The 21444-nt window shown below is 43.5% G+C and overlaps 1 protein-coding gene across 12 annotated transcripts; it reads right to left on the bottom strand.

Annotated features, from left to right (window-relative positions):
* Positions 1-102: 102 nt before the first annotated feature.
* Positions 103-21231, bottom strand: LOC125767526 (uncharacterized). Of its 12 annotated transcripts, none has more exons than XM_049434185.1 (8): positions 20218-21231; positions 7520-9310; positions 2220-2662; positions 1544-2153; positions 1357-1467; positions 1043-1282; positions 874-979; positions 103-809 (listed from the first exon to the last, which is right to left on the bottom strand). In XM_049434185.1, exons 2-8 carry the CDS (start codon positions 8990-8992, stop codon positions 490-492), a joined length of 3303 nt encoding a protein of 1100 aa, XP_049290142.1. In that variant the 5' UTR covers positions 8993-9310; positions 20218-21231; the 3' UTR covers positions 103-489. The 12 variants fall into 12 exon arrangements, with proteins under 12 accessions (XP_049290142.1, XP_049290144.1, XP_049290145.1 ...); XM_049434187.1 differs by lacking the exon at positions 20218-21231 and adding an exon at positions 18626-18893; XM_049434188.1 differs by lacking the exon at positions 20218-21231 and adding an exon at positions 18661-18893.
* Between the last annotated feature and the right edge of the window lie 213 nt (positions 21232-21444).

Here is a 21444-nt window from a genome sequence, read left to right as displayed (position 1 = left end):
CAAACCAAAAAGCCTTCGTGATGAACCGTGCTTGTTTGTCCTTCACAACTAAATGCTGCGATATGATATTATCAAACATGCAAACATAGTTAACTGACTTGCTTTAAATAATCTGATTTACTCACTTTATTCACATTCTTTTATCTTCGATACCATCTCAATACTTGTGCGTGCGGTCGATGGTTGTTTCTTCGCGTATTGTATCACCGAAACTTTCTTCCTTACACAATTTTCTTATATTTACATTCGCTTCGCTGGTGCGATTCGATAGTTTAAGACATTTGTCGTCAGCTTCGCCATTCTCGGGGAACGTATCCTTAAACCAGATTCCTAAATAGGAGAGATTGCGATCGGCACTAACAGATTAGCTATTTGCTCTTTGTATCTTCATTTAAAAATCGATCGATGCGTATTGCTTCTGTTGCTCTTGCTGTACAAAATGTGCACCGAGCTATTTACAATGGCATGGCGGGTACGATCGTACGGCAGCTACGGTATCTCCTCGACGTACGTTGCTGGGAAGATTCCAATCTGTCCACGGAGTGCACCGAGCCACCAGCCGTCCTCCTGCTTAATGTGCACCTCCAGTATGTCGCCGGGCTGCAGTTCCAGCTCGTCGTAAAGCTTTGGTGTGTAGTTAAATAACGCCCGGCAGCGACCAAGTACGATTGGCTGGTGCGCGATACCGTCCGGATGGTCAACGTTCGTTGTGCCACCGTTTGGCAGGGAGGGATGATGACCGTTTTCTAGCAGCTGCTTCGGTGCCACCGAGCAACGATCTTCATCCTCATCCTGGGAGGAAAATTCATCTACAAAAAATGCAACGATTAACAAAATGGAAAGGCGAAGGAAAATCATTTTCCGGTACCGTACCAAAATCGGAATCGGGTTGATTGGAGACTCCATCGGCTACGCCTCGATCCCAGGCCGGACCATGATGATCGTCTTGAAGCGCAGATTTACCAGCCTTACTTACAGTCTGGAAAATATCATAAAGTGTGAAAATAATGACGAAACACCCATTCGTTCTAGCTTTACTCACGTAATGTCCTTCGTCTCCATTACATCCTTTCCGAGCGTATTTGTGCACAATGTGTTTGATGAGTGTATCATTTTTGATATCTAAACATCCCTGATCCGAACTTTCGTCTGAGCTGTGGACAATGGTTTGACCGTTCGCGGCCGCCGATTCTAAGCTTCCCTCCTGATCGTCCTGTTCGTGCTTTAACCATAAGGGCACCTTTAACACACTTGTCTGAAGGCCAGTACGATCACGGGTGATCTACAAATAGAAAGTGGCAATGATTGTAAATTAAAAAGCAACATACGAAATGAGAAAGAGTCGCTGTTCCTAACCTGAATGTGTTGTGCAAGGGGATGACTGGAGCGGGGCTTATGGTCAAGTTCCAGAAGTGCCGATTGTAGCTTATAACGCGCACCTTCCAGATATGTGAGCATTGATCGTATCTACAAATTGAATATAAATTGGAATTACACGTTTGTTCTATATTTGTTCCTAATCTCTGCTATCAACAATACACACGTGATAAAGCTTATCGGCAATATTCTGATTGCTTTCACCGTTCTTGTCCAGTGTCTGGGAGAACCCTTTCAGACCGTTGCGCGATCGTCGCTCGCGGTCCAAATCTTGGCGGATGAGCTGCAGCAACTTCACCAACGATTGTTTTCGTCGCTCACGGTTCATGGCCAGCGTGGTGTGCTCACAGTAGAAATCGGGCAGCAGCTGTTCGCTCGGCCCTTCCGTCGCCCGGCGAATGTTCTTCAGCACGTCCAGATCTTTGGCCACACTGCACACGGCAACCTGCGGGCTGAGCCGGTCGATCGTTTTCGTCAACAGCGGGCTCATCTCGGCGGACAGCTTGAGGTAATCGGTGACGTGCGTTTTGAACTGTGCCAACCGTTGGCTTTCGAGCGTTTGCAACATGGAGGACCCCCGAAGCACGGACATTTCCCAGTCAACACGGGCCCGCTCCGCCCGGATACAGAGTGTGTAGTACTCTACATCCGCCTTCTTGACCGCTTCTTCAGCCTTCTTTCTTTTGCCCTCGAGTTTGTTGCTATCTTTTTCCGACACTTTTACCTCCTTCTCGGTGGTTTTGTGCAGCAGTCCGATGGAGGGAGTTCGTTGAAGTCTGTAAATGAAATGAGAGGATCGTTCTGGTGTAAAACGATACATTTTAAGTGCAAGTATTACTCACTTCACATCCAGCATGGCATCCTGTAGCTTTTCATTTTCCCGTGCCGCCGCATGTGAGTTTTTCTTCGCCTTTATCTCGGCCGTCCGCCATTCCGCCAGTATGCGAGCAGATTTGTCCACGTTGGTTTCGATCGTTTTGCGCGCCTTATGCTGATTCTCGATCACTGTCTTCAGCGGCTTCACAACCTCCTCCGCTAGCGAGTTTGAGAACTGTCGGTGTACCTCGCTGCGTCCTTCCAGCTCGGTCGATACGGATCGCCACGAGTCGGCTATCGTGCCCGGCAGATCCCGGCAAGCTTTGTTCAGTTTGTTGGCAATCTTGGAGAGTGATTTTGCGTACAGCTGCTCTATCTCGGTACGCTCGTGCAGTATGGCGACCAAATCTTTCCCGAAGTCTCCGCCCTGTTTGACGAAACGGCGTACCTCCTCGAAACCATTTTGTCCCTGGAAGTAGTAGTTTTGAAAAAAAAAAAAAACAAGTTGGTCAGTAAGTTGTGTTGGTCAGTAAGTTGTGTAAAGGGAGAAAAAATGATTCATAATCGTACGCAAGAAAATGTCATGGATTGATTATTATTGAAAATGTTACGGATTGATTATGCAATTCACTTCCTACCCGCTCGATGCGGACAGTTATAACCGGCACCCATCAAACAATCGTTCAACGGAGACAAAAAAGCTGCCCAACGTTATAGCTACGGTGATGAAGAATTGATGAAACTTCACAGTCGACAATAATGTCACCTACAACAACTCGTCAATAAAGTACAGCAGCAATGCACCTCGGTCAGACGAAAACAAACCCCAGGCTGTGAAGCATACAAACAAGTCCCATTGCAATCATTGGCCAATATAATGCTGCTGATGGCAATTGGACAATGTTTTCCCATTAACAGGTGTTTCCGGTTCAGCAGAGGAGTCTGTCCCGGCTAGCCCGAAGATCGAGTCCGAGCGGTTGTGTACAAGTGACCCGGCAAATGGCGGTTTGAAAGGGGTTATGAATGTACACAACGACAGGGTTGGTTATGTCTATTAATATGCGGCATATTACCAGATTTGTTTCACCCCTCTCGAACAAACGTTACATTGAGAGTGACGGCGAAAGAAGTAGTACCTTTTCTGTAATGGCTTAGACAACTAGTCAGGTTTTACTGACGCATCAACAACATATAAATCTTTTTTTAAATCAGGAAACGATAAAGAAATATCACTACGAACGAAAGTAGCAGTAGTTTGTTTTATCTGCAACTCTTCTAATGTTAAGCATATCGAACGGTGTGGACGATACATCAACTCTCAGCAGTGGAGATCACTTCATCACGAGCTTCCATAAAACTCATTTCCTGCCGCCTGGAAGCAAATTCCCCAAACAAGTGGAATACTTTCAAACACGTTTCCTTACACATGTTTCAACGAGACTGATTTGTTGCAGAAGTCGATTTTTTGTTTTGTTTTCATTTCATCACAATCAATAACAAGCTCCCGATCATCGCTAGAGTCGATGACGGATTCGTAAATGTGTTAGCATAAATTGAACTACTTCCTCTTGGGGTTTGAAGTTTTGAAGAATTACTCCGTGTCTTTGCTGTGTCTGCTTACTTCACTCCAAAAAGGAAAAGCGTCGCCGAGCGTTTCATTAGGGGAAGATACTTTCCTACCTGAAGTGAAATTAATTTTGTCGAATTGAATTTTTTGGACTTCCTGTATCCCGCACCAGATACTGAGGGTGAGGTCTTTATGAGTAGATCGTGCGCTCATTACATTCACGACGTGTAGCAACGCAAAACGAAATCATTGTGCGTCGGTATGAAATTGGCTGATCGATTGCAACATAATAATAATTCCCTTCACGATCGTTCGCACTACTAATGGAAAAAATGTGAGTCGCGACGATTGACGATTGTGCCGATCGAGCGTGCTTCCGGTGTTTTGCCAGGCCCATTGGTGCAACTTCCTCCTTCGTAGCGATAAAGATTGAAAAAAACGATGCGATAAAACCCGTTCGTAAGCAACTGTGCAACGAAGTAATTAGTGAAGAGTGGTTGATGATGATGTGAAACAGAGATTAATGAGTCTGCTGTGTATATTTGTTTTATTTTTTGTTTGTTGTAATTAAATAAATGAACTAAAACAGACCTCTCAAATCTAAGTAAAAAAAATATATTAAAAAATTTAAAGTTGTAGTATTTTTTAAAACATTGATTTGATTGAAAACAAGAGTCTAGTAATTAGTTAATAATCATGATTAAATTTAACAAACCAATCTCTACAACTCATAATAGAAAACCTGTGAAAAATCTCACTAGCCTTTTAGTGACATTTTACGATAATGATTAACTATCGATAAACCATCGTATACTGATCAAACCCGTCTTACCCAGTTTCAGTTCCCAGTTCCGACGATACCCAGTTCCATTCACTAACAAATTATGCGTTCTCCATTTACAAACTGGGATAGTATAATCGGTGTCGTCTATCCCACCAATTACTGACCAAACAAACATGTGCCTAAATGCACAACCACAAGTTGGAGCCGCTGTTAGAGTCAGTTGCTGCGGACAAATCGAAACTCCGAAAGGTTGGTGATCTTTAATATAAACGAGGGCACGCGTGTCCACACCAGATCTTGTCCAGTGTAGGCCATACACAAAAAAACAAAATGCCATCGTTAGATGGTAGCATGGGATAAACAAATTACTTCGAAAACCGATCCGACGACGATACGTTCCGGTTACGATTGGGTGCGATGAAGGGAAAGGTGCAACTTGGTGGCTCAATTTGGGGAATGGTTGATCTCATCCGTTTGAGGTGGATTGCTACCCATTAAGACATTATCTACGCACAGTATAATTATTTGTAATATTTTCTTAACATACCAATTTGCGATGTACGAAGAAGGGAAATTAATTACAGTTTCCCAAAATCAAAATGACAAAACGGAATTCATAAAAAGAATATTACTAACTAATAATTATATTATTTCGAAAACGATTCTGTTATTATAACGTATCTCTTTTTACAGGTTTTCAATGATCTTATTTATTTTAGATAATCCCTGCTGTACACTGCTTGACACACATATCTGACCAATGTCGCACATTAATACATTCGAGAGAGCTGCATATCCTCATACATTTTTGCCAATGGCCGATTCTTGGGGAGCTGCTTTAAATCGAGTAAATCGTGCTCAGCGAAAGCAGTGACGTCAGTAATGAAATTCTTCCCACAACAACTGCATCCAACAGGTGCCAGTCGGCTGAGCAGCACATTTGTATTCCAATGTTTTGCAAAAAAAATAATATAAACAAAATGCGTTCTCAAATCTGTTTGAGGTCACCCCAGTGTGGCACCCCACCTCAGTACGGACGTGTTATATAGACCAGAATGAATTTAACCGTACTAAAGTGACCCTCATACTCACGAACATTTTACACGCGCTCTGCGATCGCTAACGTGCACCTAAGCCGTCGCAAACGGTCGCCGTTTTAATGCCGCGTGAACAAAAAAAAACAACCAACTAGAAATAAACCATGAAACCTGCTGCACCATCACTTTATGGCCTTGATCTGCACTTCACTGTTCACTATTTCCCCGTTCCATTTCTGGACGGTTTCCCAAATGTCGCGGCGACTCGATCGAAAGTTGTCGCGATCGTGCGCGCCGAGACAACTTTCCTGATAATGCGCTTCAAACAACGTTTATCTGTCTCTTCACCCAAAAGGGGATTGGTCCCGACATGCGGAAAGCAGGAAATCGGTACACGGCACGTTTAAGCCGTATCGGATTCAAGGACGAACGCTGGAGACGTTTTGCAGGTTTTCTGGTATATACACACCACTTAACAGAAGAAAAAAAAAACTTTCTTTTTTTGCTCACAACAAAACATATTATGAAAGATTAAGCATGCGAACATGGACTGAGGATAGAGTGGCAATAAAAAAGAATACATTAGCTGTCCAATTCAAGCTTAGCACTTGGTGGGTCATAGGATAGAATTTCATCTGGAGCAATGTTTAGTTTTTTTTTCCAACACAGAACAATCATCACATAAGAAAAATCATTTTTAATTACCTAAATTAAAAGATAATATCATAAAATAATTATTAAAAGAGAGATTAAATAATAAGAAATGGAACACAAAATAGTCGTTTTTGACAAACTTTTGAAATTCTCGACAAATCTTGATGACGCTAGTCCTTCATAGATGGCGCCACTAAAAGCGGTAGATAGTTTTCAAAAAAGATCTGTTTTAAATTATTTTTCTGTGTAGAATTGTCCAACACTTTTATGACTTTTTTCAAGAAAGTGATCAAGTTTCTTAATAACAGATTAACAATAAGGCAATCGAACCACTTCACGCTTACAGTTTGATAATATTAAGAGTAAAACCTAACTTCAAAGTAGGAAACGATTGACATATTTTCGTACTCATCAAGATGATCGTGTTTAGTGATAGTTTCTTGCATCATACCAGATTCATTTAGGAACGAGTTTTATGGTACACCATCTTGTTGTTTTATCATCCGATCGATCCATCGAACCGGTCCATTTGACCCCCCGGGTGGTAGACTTGTAAAAACTGTTGCAAAATGGAATTTTGCAATTTCCAACCGATCGTCTTCAACCGGCGAGCAAACAATAGCATCATGTTGCCACTCATCGATGACAGCACTAATTGATTTGATTTTGTTTGAGCAAAAAGCGTGAAAATTGAGCAAAAGAAAGAAACAGTCTGTCGGGCACGGTTATGCTTACGATTTTTCGTAGCACAATCATAACGATTAATCATGTTGCCTCGAGCAGTAGCTAAACGTTACATTTATTGAAGCAAATCACAGGGAACCTATTTAGCAAGTGATAAACAAAGGCAAAGTAAAAGTAAAACTTTCATTTTTAGCTTAAGAAATATGCGGCAGAAGAGCAAAATTTAAATGAAGATAAATTTTATATGAAACGCCTGTATTGCAATTACCATATTTGTTGAGAGAACAGAAATAGACAAGAAAAGTTTGAGAACATCTTCCAATATGTCTGCCATAGTCAGAAATATAGATCTTCAGACCGCTGCTCCCATTGGATAAAGTTTCCTAACAAAACGATGAACCTCAAAGCAGATCTTTTTATCGGAAGACAACCTTATCAACATTAAAAAACAACTCAGATTCTTAACAATTGCTGATAGTATGCTTGCGAGAATGTCATAATTTTCCAAGAATTGTATAGCGTTTTATCGACACATCGGTACATAAACAGCAGCAACGCAGCAACAAACTGCAAGCGACATCCACCAATCACGAATATTACCTCCAGTATCTCTGCGTTGGCACTCTTCCGATGCATCGTCCGTGCACCTTCCCGGTCCTCCGACGATAGCGTTCGTTCCCGCTGCACGACACTTGACTCGGGAGTTGTCACCATCGTCGTACCGTCAGCCTCCTGTTGCGAATCTTGATCACTTGCAGTAAGATCGCTGTTGTTGCGCTTCACCTTACCGCCGGACGGCTCCAGACCGACGCGCTGCATTGCGGCATGCTTCTGTACCACCTCCCGGATGCGGCCCTGCTCCTCACCGATCCAGCTCTTGAAGCCGCTCCACTTCTTCGTGATCTTGGCCTTGCGCCGATCGAAGTCAATCAGTTGCTTCCCGGATACGCTTCGGTTCTTCATCAGCGTTAGTCGACGCTCGGACGGGTGGAGTTGCTTCCGATGTTCGCAGTACTCCTCACTGTCCGGAAGTGGAGTCGACCCAAGCCCCACGGTAGACTGATTGATCTGGCGCGTCAACTCGTCCAGCTCGTCCATGGACACGGCGAGCTGGTTAGCGCCGGGTCCAGCATCCGCAAGGCTTTGGAAGCTTGCCGACTTTAGATCGAACTCTTCCTCCTGCGTGGAGTTGTTCGAGGAGGACGAATCTCGGCGACAGCCCGCCAGCGGTACATCGTACCGTGCATCACCAGGACTTGGGAGGTTCTGATACAGATGACTGTCATCGCTTACCAGCGACAGATTGATCTCGTTCAAGATGTGATGCGATCGCGTCAGATCGTACGATGATTCGCCGTGCGGCTTCCGGATACCGTCCGAACGGGTACTGCGCGGAAAATCGTAAATACTTTCCACCGCTGGACTGTTCGGTACGGATAGTGTGATGGCACCATTGGTTGGGCTGGCGGACATATTCAGCGATGGTGCTTTCGCAAGCGACAGCCGCATTTCGGACCTCGGATGATGTAGATGGAGGTTGTGCGCTGACTTGGAACGACTCTTCTCCAGCACACCATTGCTCTGGCGCACGTTTTCGTCCTGAAAGCTTCGACAGTTGTTATTGCTTTCCGGCAGGAAGGTAAACTTAATGTCACCAAAGTTCGGTAGCGAACTGTTCGCATCGACAAACACATCATTTTCGCTATCTTCCGAGGTGGATGGTGTCGCTACCGATCGTACCCGGTTTTCCATGGTAGGAACGCTCGGTAGCGGCAACTGCTCCATCGACGAGTCCGTATCGAAATCGAACTTCATCGTCTTGGAGATAAGCACCGGTGCACCAATCTCTGGCCGGAAGTCATCCGACCGGTTCCCGCACATGTCGTAGCTATCGGACAGCGGTTCCGCCACGCCACCCTTCCGACCGGGCGTTTTTCGCAGAAAGCGCGTACCGATCACACCCGAGTAACGTTTCGTCAGCTTGTCGAACAGATTGGACGACGATTTGCCGTGCTTGCTGCTGGCCAGACTGGCCGCAGCGACATGCTGCACATCGTAGTTTCTTTTCATCATCTTCACACCGGCCACACACACCGGCAGGATGGCAGCCAATCCTTCACAAACTCCCACTTCTCACTATGGTTCGATTCGAATACTTCAGTTTCACAACTTCGTCATTTTCTTCCACAAACGCTTGCTTATCACACGCGCGACGCGTTCGTTTTTTTTCCTTTCGCACGCACGAGCAGCTTTGCGGGACACACGGATTGGCTTCCCCGCTTTTCACATTTTTCTTTGCACACTCTTCCTTCCTGTTGAGATTTTTACCTTCAATTTTTCACGTTTTGTTTGTTTCGTACGTCTTCTCCTCGGTTTGCGGTGCGATAGTAGCTATCAATTAAAAATTAATTTCACTTTTATTTACTGATTAAACTGTGCCGGGTTTTATTTGCTTCTTTTCTTGCTGCTAAAAATGTCTCACACTCCACCGTGTACTGGCGGCGGCTCGTTGGGCTCGATTGGAGGATCGGATTGCGACGGCGATCATAAAATACGAAAGGTGGAAGACAGGTCAGAAATAAAAGCACACCCAAACAGAAATGCGTGAAAAGTCATGTTTCACCGGTTGCTTGTTACCGAAGTCATCCTCAATGTACCTCCATCAGTTCGGTGCGATAGGTGTGCACAACGCCGTAGAACTCAGCGATGCATCCACAATGAAGCACATCTGTCCATTAGGAGCCAAAATAAACATACGAAACCGTTGACCGGTGGTGATTATTTTGGTGCACAATTTTTGCCATCGGATGGAATTCAGTTCCAGTTGTGAAGATGTAAAACTTTGCCACATGATTTATCGACCTCCCGAACGCCTACGTGGGTAGGCAGGGATTTTCAAAAAAGATGCGAAGACCTTCGATGTGCGCTACCACACCCGTTGAAAGATGGAAAGTGTCTGATCCATGGATTAATTTAACAGATCCATAACCCGCACCCAAGCAAGGTACGATAATTTTAGCTGACTGATAATAAACTGACAGCCGGCATAAAGTTCGTACGGCGTTGGTCTGTTTGCTACCTGGTAAGATATAAAACAGCGCGCAATAAACGATGTTAGCAGGAGGTGAAAAAAAATATACTAAGATATAATCCATCGTTGGATGAAAGCGAAACTTTAAATTATATACTCGCTTCGACGAAGAGTTTGCAAAAATACATTACAAGAGGAGCGTTGGAAAAAGGGAAACAAGATTGATGTGACGAAAGTGAAACTGTTCACAGTGGACGTTTTGGGTGGAATATCTCAATGTCTTAACTGCTTCCAACAAAGCAAATAATTAGCTGCATACAGCAATGTATGGTGCAAAATAAAACAAAAAGAATGATCTTCAATTCTTATAAATCCATGCGAAAAAAAAACATTCCATTAACAGCTGGCGGCCACGGGAAGTTCAAAGTATCTCCTCAAACATACCATAAGACCCCGAACATTTGTTTTTATTTTTGGAGATGAATTTCTCACGATAATAATCCGACGATCGTGTAATGATTATTACTTCACTACCAACAATTCGGCAATAGATCACTATCCTCGATCGAGAAGGGGGAGAGAGAAAAAAGGCACCAGAAACTAAGACCAACACCACCCCAATTAGTCTCATCGCCGCCGGAAAAGCCGGCGACACCGAAAACTGTCACAAAACGTAATGACCTCCACCGTAAACAATCTGCCAATAGTTTCACACACAGTTGTTCACCGCAGTTGTGCCACCATTGCGCCACCAGGTCGAGAATTGGTCCATAAAGCACTGACCGTGTACCTAGTGGTTTTTGGGGTATACTTTCGCGCACACTCTGACCATCGTGTCACTACCGCGCATGGCCAGGAGAGCAATACAAAACAGAGAACAGGTTACAAAGTCACGTCGGCACAGGATGGTTGAAGAGTCCCACGAAAATAGCCGCATGAAAAATGTACTATTTGGAGGTTCCCGCACGAATGGTACTGTTATTTTTGGCTGGCCGTTCGACACACACACGGTGAAGATGTTGGTGCGTTGTGCCCTTTGGTCGGGCACGCCGTTTGTCTTTTTTTGCTTTTTTCAAACCACAAACCGTACACCCGGAATGTGCTGAACCGCTGCAGGTTGTGGATGTTTTAAATTCCATAATTATGGCCACTTCCACACAGGGGCAAAGCTTTTGTTTTGATCGCTAATGATCCTATCGTAACACTGGTGGAATGTTCCTGCAGCCAAACGGTACGGTAACGCATGCGTCCAACAAGAAGTAACCTCTTAGGTAATAGCCGGAGAGGGTGCTTATGCTATGGCCCTTTTTGGATTAACTCTCCGATATCTTGTACAGTGCAGCTACATTGAACGCACTCTACAGCGAAACGGAACGGACTCCACCTACGGGACTTGATGATGGATCACCATCACAGTCAGTTGGCGTTGAATTGAAGCTGCTGCTGTAGTTGCTGCTGAAGTTGGTGCTGTATCTGACCCTGCTGGATGTAGTGGCGGATCAGATTGAAGCACAGCACACAGTACGTGAACACTTCGAACGCTACGCAGAGCAGAATGTGGATGACTTCCAGTCGATAACCCATTGGTGCGGTCGTTTACGGTACACGTTGACCGAGTACCGAGAATGAAATCGGCTAACGGAGCTGAACGAATCGAGAACGCGTCGTCACACACACTCTACCGGTCGGGTACTGGTCGGAAATGTACCCAACGTCTCTAAACCAAACCGAGAGATGCGTCTCATTCTGGTAGATTCTAATGCTTCTGTCAAGTTGTAAATGTCAAGCTACGCAGAGCGTATGTGAGAGTCGTACGACCTCCCCGGTGCCAGTGCACTCACAGAATTTGGTACGTCTGATGCCGGTTTTCCACGTCGGGGAAGAACAAGTGAGAAAACTCGCTGCCGAAGAATGTATTGGAGCGTCGTCTGACAGCAGGAGATCATCCGGCTTAGAACGATCTTCACTGCGTCCTCGTCTACAACCGATGGGATGCTCTTATAATGGAGATGCCAGGTTTTGCTTAGCCCCAACGAAGGACCATACCATCTCGTGCAGACAACAATACTTCAACAAATAAAAAAAAAACATAAGAACGATCGCTTTCTCTCTCGTCCTGCCATGCCTCAAGCAAGAACGGGAACAAAAAAACCAAACATTGGGCAACAGAACAGAAACAGAACGGCGGATCCGCGGAACGGCAATTTAAATCTTCAGATTTATGGTAATGCATATCTCATGCGGGTTCTTCCCATGGTTCGGCTTCATTTACCTTCTGCCCTGCATTCGGTTCGCTGGCGCTCCTGTGAAAGTGCTTTGGTTGTGATGTTTAGAGTGCAGGGAAAAAGAGAAAGAAAAGAACACGTTTTTCATTCATTTTCTAGCCTCAACATAGTGCCACCCCTTATTCGCCCACCCGAAAGTGCTACTTCAAAAGGTTTTTTTTTGTTTTTCGTTGCTGAAGTTGTGTCGATATGTGGTAAAGTGTTTTAGCTTTCGTGGAGCTGCCCGAAAGCGTTCCTTTAGTTTGGTTTTCCAATTTCGTCCAAGTACCGCCCGTTCCGTTCCGTAAATTGCGAGTCACCGCAAAAGAATTAAAAATACAGCACATGAGATTTTTTGAGTTGCTACGTTTTCTTCCTACACGTAACGAGGGCGAGGGAGGTCACACTTGACCCGCAGTGTACGATGATCAAGTGATGATTGATGTACTGATGACAAATCCAATCGAACGAGAACACTCCATGCTTATCTTGCTCTTATGTTGCAGAAGCCGTCCCTTCACGTGCCTTCACTGTCTGAAGAGTGTTGCTCTGCACGGTGCAAATAACATCGATCAATGTTTTTTTTTCGGCTCCGTACATGTCCACACAATCATCATAATCCGTTTTAACCCTTTCATTAAAGGGTTTTCGATTTGGGAAAATCAGATCATTATTTTAAACACGCTTCAACGGGTTCGCCATATTCGGACCGGTTACTAGTTTCGTAAATATTTCCTGATCAAACATCAATCATGGCAACGATCGGTTTTGGACCAAACCTGCATTTAACTGAAACCGATCCATTAACTAACACATCCGTCTAGTCGCATGATTAATTCTTCAACGTTCGTGACTTGTGGCGCATCGTCTAGATACATTAGGCGTATCAACGATTCCGTTCCGAAATTCCATTCTTCCAATGACTTCATTTACGAGCCGTTTTCGTTGACGGAATGCACCTGTGCGGAACGAACATTCACATCGGTAAAATTTCGGCATATTCAAAGCCTATTCTGACAGGGTCTATGTCTATTGGACGGTGATCGCGATGATCTGTATCATTTCGTCTCTTTAAAACTTCTCAAAACCATGAAGGTTAATTACAATTCTGTTGTGAGCCATTACTGAATGGATGAGTGAAATTTTTAGAGTGGTTGTTCAACAGTTCAATGCAATGTCTATTACCAAGAAGAACATCAGAGATCTTCTAAAATATTGTCAAAGACGCTAACGATCGCTTCCTTCTTGATCTCTCCCTACATTTTCTTTATGTATAAAAATCCAACGCTAGTCTTTTTGCCCAAAACCAGCTTTTAATGGATTGAGGCAATTACTGATCTCTCAGGTAAAACTCAACAGCTATAAAGGATAACATGTCATAAAGGAAGATTTGTTTATAAACAATTTACTTGGACGTTTTAATGTCCATTTTATATTTCATAATTCTGAGGTCTCTTCAAGAAATTTCCTGAGGTAAATATAATTCAAAGCACATCATTTTAGCAAATTAAATTATAAACTTTTTCAAACTCTGTCTCCTAAAAATATAACCATCAGAATCATCGAAAAGCGTCCCAGACAGCATGGTAGCATAAGTATGAAATTGAACTCTCGTGTACTGTGTGGCCACAATTGGCGTTCGGTTATTATTAAACAATCATGTTGACGCATTACGGTGCTTATAATAAACCGACGAAAATTCAATTACATCCCACAGGCAAGAGTCATCGTCCCGCAGCATCCAGCTAATGATGATGCAATATCTAACATGGCTCCCCGATTTTCAGATGTTGTTGTTTTCCTATAGACTTTTTCTCCATCAACATACTCCTACCGCTGCGGGGAGCAAAACGGGTCGTTGAATGGGAAAACTTCAACGAGAACGTTTTGTCTGCTTTGTGGGAACGAAACGTTCAGCCGCATCTATCGTGCGTGTGAGTATGAGTATCCCTCGGGTAAAAACGGTTTTTAGGGATGGATTCGCGGATACGCTAAAAACAAAAACATCTGGTCGGGTGATGAAAATTAAGGTTTTCCTACTGCCTTTCCTAACGATCGTCGGTAGGCAGCAGCATGCCGATTTTCCAAGTTCCGGGAGTTACCATCACGGACATGCTTCAATCGTGTACCGTGCATGCTTTTTTCGGCAAATAATTCATTTAGGAACAGTTCCTTCATTTTATTAACAAAAAAACGCTTAAGTGTTTTTCTCGTTTATGCGCATTCTGTATCGTTTAGATTGAAGCACTTTGAGTTACGTGTGATGGGTTCTATTCCCGTTATTCTAGGCGTTATTTTGGTGAAACGCTTCACCGGTTTTGCCCATTTGAATATTCTATTGATTTTGTTACTTCATGTAAAGAAGAAGTCTTTCGTACCCAGCAAAGCTTTGAACACAAATTAATTGTACCGCCAAAAAAACGTTTAAGAAGGTAACTCTACATAATTGCAAATTAGTTTGAAAGCCTTTCAGGCGTTAAATTAAACCGACAGGATCATGTGAAAATAAATAGTAGAGAAATCGGACCTCAGAAAAACATTCCCCACAAAAGAAGGTCGTAGGTGTTATTAAATGTTATTTTCACTATTTTCTATACTTAAGCAGAAGCCAAATGCTAAACTGCAGTTATGGTACTCGAAAGGATTGAGTCCCAAAGTCGATTAAAAAGTTGCGTTCATCGCGCGGTCAAACAAAACAAAACTACAACAACCTTGATCGTATTCCCCAAAAATCGTGTGCACAGGTGAGAGTTTGACCTCGAAAACGGCTCGTATTAATGGGTGGTAGCAGTTTGCACACGTACCATCCCATTTTGGGTGCTTTGTTTGCCAACGCGAGAGGAAGAAACAACAGCGCTGAATAAAAAGCGATCATCATCAAAGGTAAATTTAGTTAAGTACAGTGAAAAAATGGAAGCATGATCGCGTTTCTATTTACCCAGCCGTATAAAGGCCGATGAAAGGGAGATGATTAATAATTCAAACGAATATCGATACATTCGATAGGTGAAAATTAAAAGAAAAGAAAAACCGCCGAACCATCCACAACAAAACAACCACCGGAGGATGTGGCGTCTAGTCTAGCGAAGCGGGATTTATGTGCACCTACACAGATTTGTAAGCGGCCAATAATAAGATGAGCCGCAAAAAGGGAAACATAATAGAGAGTTTACATCAAAAAAGCATCAAGCGATGCTGCCCGAACGTTGCTTTGCCTTTGTGGAGAATTGTGGACGCGATCATGGGGAGGGTGAGTTCGTGGAGGTAGGGTTAGCAGTAATTAGTTGGCCGGTTAAGCGTTTCTCGATTTCCTTCGGGAGTTGCTTCGGTGTTCGGTGTTCTTCACGATGCTCATTCAAGAATCCAATCCAAAGCATTGAGGGCCAGGCCTGGTGGCACATGGTTGGGAAGGAACTAAACCACCCTTAAGGTTCGAGGCCATTGTAATGATCAATATCCGGGAAGCTTGAAATGGAAAATGCAATCACGTCAATTCTTGATTGGGAGGAATCGTTCCAAAGACACCATGTATTTCTTTTGCTTTATTCTGTTCTGTTCCGATGAAAGTTAATGGACAAAACAGTTAAACGGAAACTTTAAATGTAGCAAACCACAAAAAAAATATTGGGGAAAAACTAATTTCGATTAAAAATTAAGATAACTTTCTTTGTATATAATTAATAACTTTCCTTCTATAAATTTTATGTCTAAAACTAAAGAAGTAAGGAATTCGATATATGGCAGATGAAACATTTTTGTGTCTGAATTGACCGGCTTTGTAGTTCATTCCTAACTCATTTGCTATAATTCATACTAACTTCATTCGGTTTATAGTATCTACTTAAAGCGTTAATCATTATCCTTCACTTAAACGTGTTATAAATTCAAGCATCGATCTATCACCTGTTTTTGGGTGACTATCTGTGCAGAATCTTTTCAAAAATTCATCATGGTCAAATATGTTCGGTGTACTTGACAAAACTAAATGCATTTGCTAAGCATTTGCGTTGAGGTTAGATCAATGATCATTTGTCATTTAATGCATAGTAAACATTTCATAACGCCGTAACGCATCGAAACGTTACCTTGATCCTAATTAGCTTTTTAGCAGTTTAATGTACCGCTTAAAAAACTGAACACTAGGGAAATTAGTTTCTTAAATTAAATTTCTTTAGTGATCTTAAAACTACCAAAAACCTTCAAACTACTTCTAAAGTTGAATACGATTTATGATGACATTTATCGTCACAGGTAGATGCAAGTAATTTATGTAACACTTCATGCATGAAACATGCATCAACATTACGTGCACACAAGGGTATGGGTTTCTTCATTAATATTCTCATTATTCGGTTGGATTGATTTTCATACACAAAGCACATGTCATGAGGATGACATCCCGGAAAAGTTTTCCGATCGTTCAACCATCGAATATCGATGTTTCGCACCTCAAGTACGATCGTTTCCAGCAATTAGTTTGGACGTGGACAAAAATCGGGTTGCAAAGCAACGAATCGCACAAACAAAAAGCAAAACTTTTCACTACATTGCCACCCGGTATGATGTATCGCGAAATCGCTTCGGCATAGCTAATCTCTTTCCTCAACTCATTTTCATTACTGCAAACTCCGTTGCGGTAATCGAAACCAATTTAACGTAAGTTTGAGCATAGCATATGCTCTTGAAGAAATGGAGAAGCAAAGGAGCAACCGAAAAAAAAACCGCCAGGAATTAGCGACTTTTTCCTTGCCTCGGTAACACAACCATTCCATTAAGCTTCTTCAATCCAATCCTATTCGCGACCGTAACTGATGAGGCTTTTCATCGTCTAGCCGGCCGGTCAAGCTGTGGGCAGTGGGTCGGGCCTGACATCTAATTTATGGACAACCCGACGTACAATTTTGACCATTTGGAATGTCGTAGAATTGGGCCGGTTTAACGGCTGATCCACCGGCTGGGTCGGTTGGTTGCGTTACGCAGGGAAAAGCTGATTAGTGGGTAGGGCAAACGGCCACTAATCCTTCTTACCGTAGTTACGTTCGATTAGACATACAGGGTTGAATACTTTGTTGCCTCGGGTTGCTACAAGCCGGAAGTTCTACAATTCTTCAGGTCAGGTAACGTCAGGTACTAAAACAAGTACTCCTATCATCGGAACTGATATGAGGGTGGAATGTTAATTTTTCTTTATTACACCAAAAGCATGTGTTTTAGTGCCTTGTTGAGGCAAACAGAAAACCCACAAAGCAGTGTGTCTATTGGATACGGAGACATAAAAGATAACATCGTTTCAAGGGTATCTTGAGAAGATAAACGGACTCATACCATCTCATTCCGTTCTGATTCGTGTTACTCCATCAGGGAGACCACGTCAAGCTCAACCTCAATGTGATGGGATTTAAAGCAAACGACACGAGAAGGTTAAAATTAGCACTGGATATGTATGTCCTTCGCATTGTCCCGTTTACTACCACACGTTGCATGGCGCACTAACAGATTACGGCTGATGGCAGTTTGGGTGTAAAAAAGTACGCCTATAACACATTCGTAACGCTTGTTAAACACTTTGTACCGGTTATCTAAGCGACGTAACACTTGTCGAGCTCTAGTTCTAGTGCCTCTAGCCATAACAAGAAGTGCGATCTTTTCTGAAGAAAAGTTTACAAATTTGTTTTGCGTTTAGTCTCGTCCTAGATCGTATCAGTTATACGTGCCTGGACGACAAAAAGCCACTATTTCAGCAACATATTGACCGAGATAATCTTCCACTTGTCACTTCCTCAGGAGGACACCCGAACACGCGTAATGAATTTGGAGCAATCGACCACAGTAAAACCTACGAAATACTCCCCAAAAACCTGTCCATGGTTGATCACGTCCATATCGTTGTTTTGTACAAAAAAGGAAGAAAAAAAAAACGCTCTTCATCGACACCGTTTTGCTAATGAAGTCCCGCAGTGTGTCCATTGCGGTAGATGCTAGATGATATTTGATAAAGCGAAGCTGTCCGACTCTGTGACGCAAAAAACCGGCTCCATTTTGCCTTCCTGATTTCGTCTCCAACGCTCCAAACTAGCCCGCCGAATGTTTGAGGGAGGATGCGGTGAAAATTATTATAGACTCGAAATTAAAATCTTACACACAATCTTTTCTACGTCAATTTACATTTCAACAGAGCACGATCTTCACACACACACAACAAAAAAAGAAGAAAAACACCACGACACACTATCTTTGCGTGATAATGATAAACTCGTTTTTTCGGTTTCTCGCACTGTTAGCTGCGTCAGTTTGCACTGCGATAAAAGAGCGATAATAAAAAGATGACTTCTTTTTTTTGTTGCAAAAGGATTTAATTACTAACACACACGCGCGCGTACAGATCACAGGGTTACAAGTGGAAGTACGCACAAACACACAAGCGCGCCCGCGGTAATTAAACGCACGTAGAAACAATGGAGCACGTGCGGAATCTCACTCGCTTTGGTTCTTGTCGAGACGGTGCGCTGACGGTGAATGATGCCAAAGATGAACCGGTGTAACCGTGCGCTAGAGCCGAAAGCCGAAAACGAGCACGAATGGCGCCACGCTGCGCATCCTGGCGTGTACAACGGGCCAGATAGAACGAAGCGATCGCCGTTAGTATACCGGTGTGCACACCGGTCATGGATGGTGGTCAAAAGCGTTTGGGTAAGAATTAAAAAAAAATATTTTCAAAGATTAAAATTAATATAACGATGAAGGAAAGCTAGTTGGTTTTTGTGACTACCAAAAATATAGTAACTTTAGGAAGAATTTTTTTTAACATTTAGATCATTCCACTACATCCATAGTGCAGTGAACGAAAAACAGAACAAAACCGGGAAACCGGTATGGGGGAAAAACATTCCCGTACGCACAATATGCGTGTAGTTGGAAAAGAATCACACAAACACAAACACACACACACACAGACACACAGGTATTAGTGGCGCATTTGGCTCTCGATTGCATAAGCAACGCGGCAACTTTTAATCCAATTTCGGTTCTGCTCGTGCTGCGCGCCAAGACTGGATGGCGACCGTCACCCAGTTTGCAAACTGGACGTTTATACGTTTTTTTTTTGTTTTGTTTTGGACACAAAACTCCACTCCAGTGAAAGGGTTACCATTTTTGCTTGTCTGTTTACGTTTGGTGCCGCCTTTTGGTTACGTTTTGCCGGTGGTTTTTTTTTATTCGTGCCCAGCGAAACCCAATACAGTTCCCGCACGAACCCGTTTTGTGGTTGGTATGCGTCGTTTGTTGCTACTTGAGCTTTGTTTACTTTAACGTGGTTTGAAAACTTTAAAAGCAACGTTATAATCAGCACGATGTCCCAAGAATGTTAGTCTTGCGTTCTTGAGTCGGTTTTTGTTTTGTGTGTTGAGTTTTTCACAAGTAAAAACATAAGCATTCTTTAGCACGAACCCGGACTTCCGTACAAATTGGAAGAATTCGAAAGTTGCGATCAGTGCAACGTTGCTGCAGTGATGGATGTAGGTTAGGGCACTCTTGCACTTAGTTCCACAAACTAGACCATAACATCATTGGCACTAATTACAAGCACCCTCGGACATCACTCTAACGGGCACACTTCAGGTCCGGAAGATGACAGTTACTGCCTGTCACCGAAGGCAGAAAGAGATAGCCGGCGGAAGTTCTTGCGTGATCTTGTCGATCATGTGACGAGGTTCACTCTTAGGAAGATTTAAAAAACGGGAACAAAAATCCTGTCCGTTGTCTTTCTCAGACTCAGAGCTCAGCTTCAATTACTGTAAAGACTCCACTTCCAGGGAGGTTCTGCGATATGTCCAGAAAACTCCAGTATTTCTCTCACTTCTCGTCCAGAACATCGAACTCCGTACTATTACATGACACGATCTCTACAAACGCTTGTCAAGTGCATCTGTTTCTACACCGTTCGACCAACAAAACCAAGGGGTTGACATTCCACGCAACATACACACTGCACTAGGGGCTGCTACCGTTACAACAGCCGTTCTCCGCGTGTTCTCCGAGCGACGCAAAACGACAAACAATTCGACGCGACAACACCGACAACTGGGCCAGCTGCCCTCCGAATCTGAACTAACTGCGGACCCGCAAAACTCGCACCATGGTCAGCCAGCTCACAGCGGCTTTTTCGGCCACCTCCGGTACACCCCCGCCCCATACACACAGTTCGTCCATTTGTGGCGGCTTCCCTCTTTTTTCTTCTCTCGACTATCTCATCGGACCCCCGCGGATGGAGGTTTGAAGGTGTGGAGACGCAATTTTTTTTACTGTGTTGGTTTTTCGGATATCATCATCCCCTTTAATGGGAGGGGTAGTTACTATCGGAGGTGGAGAGAGTGGGGGGTGGTTGTACAATATGGGGAGATACCACCCAACATTGAGGGTGTCCGACATTTGCTCCGGGTGGAGAAAAAAAATCGGTTTCTCTCACTCTTGCCAACATCTTTTCATCGCTGGTAGGTTAAAAACGAGATCGATGTTTGAAGCTTTTCGGACACACAGAGGAATATGTGTGCGTGTGTGTGTGCGAATGCACACGTTGGTTGATTGTGATTTAATTAAAACTCTTTCCTTCACACTTCGGGTAATATGGTGCCGCAGTAGTAACGTAAATAGGGGTAGAGACCGCCGGTACGTGAGAAACTACAAACGAAGTGCCAAAGCAAACAACAACCAACCAACAAAAAAAAAAGCGAATTGACCGATAAAACTGGAGCAGATCCGGAACGGCAAATCGAACTTCGAACCGTTCCGTGCGGAGAGGTTGTAACGTATGATCATCCCATGTTTCGAAAGCAAAATGAGATCAATGGAACTCGAGCTTTTTGATCACGTGCTTACGTTCACGGTTCTTGGGTCCGGCGTACGGAATACCGGGATGTACTTAAAACGTTAACGATTTATTCCTTCTCTTCCCCCAGACTTTGTCTCTTCCGACTCCCGGTTCATGCTGTTGGGCAACCTGTTGCACATCGAAACAGCGGGGTTGTACATTTCGGCAAAGGTGGATTGTTGTGGTTTTGTGCTTTTGTGGTTTGGTTTTTGCTTGCTTGCAACTCCTTTGAAGATTCGGTGCGCTTTATTGGAGCAATTGTAACTTGCTGGTGGATTGAATTTTGCACCGGACAGATAGTATTGCGATTACGCCGTTTTCCAATGTTTCGCAACCGGGCAATCATCGGGGTTTGCGTTCGGGT

This window comes from Anopheles funestus, chromosome 3RL, assembly GCF_943734845.2.
Source record: "Anopheles funestus chromosome 3RL, idAnoFuneDA-416_04, whole genome shotgun sequence".
Lineage (NCBI taxonomy): Eukaryota > Metazoa > Arthropoda > Insecta > Diptera > Culicidae > Anopheles > Anopheles funestus.
This window is presented reverse-complemented; position numbering and strand designations above follow the sequence as displayed.

What these genes read in the sequence shown, in the direction of transcription:
- LOC125767526 (XM_049434185.1), bottom strand. Translation starts at nt 8,992, where the DNA reads ATGATGAAAAGAAACTACGATGTGCAGCATGTCGCTGCGGCCAGTCTG. An exon ending in GATGCCATGCTGGATGTGAA is followed by an intron (nt 2,154 to 2,219) that starts GTGAGTAATACT and finishes TTTCATTTACAG; the next exon opens with ACTTCAACGAACTCCCTCCA. An exon ending in TTGCCGATAAGCTTTATCAC is followed by an intron (nt 1,468 to 1,543) that starts GTGTGTATTGTT and finishes TTCAATTTGTAG; the next exon opens with ATACGATCAATGCTCACATA.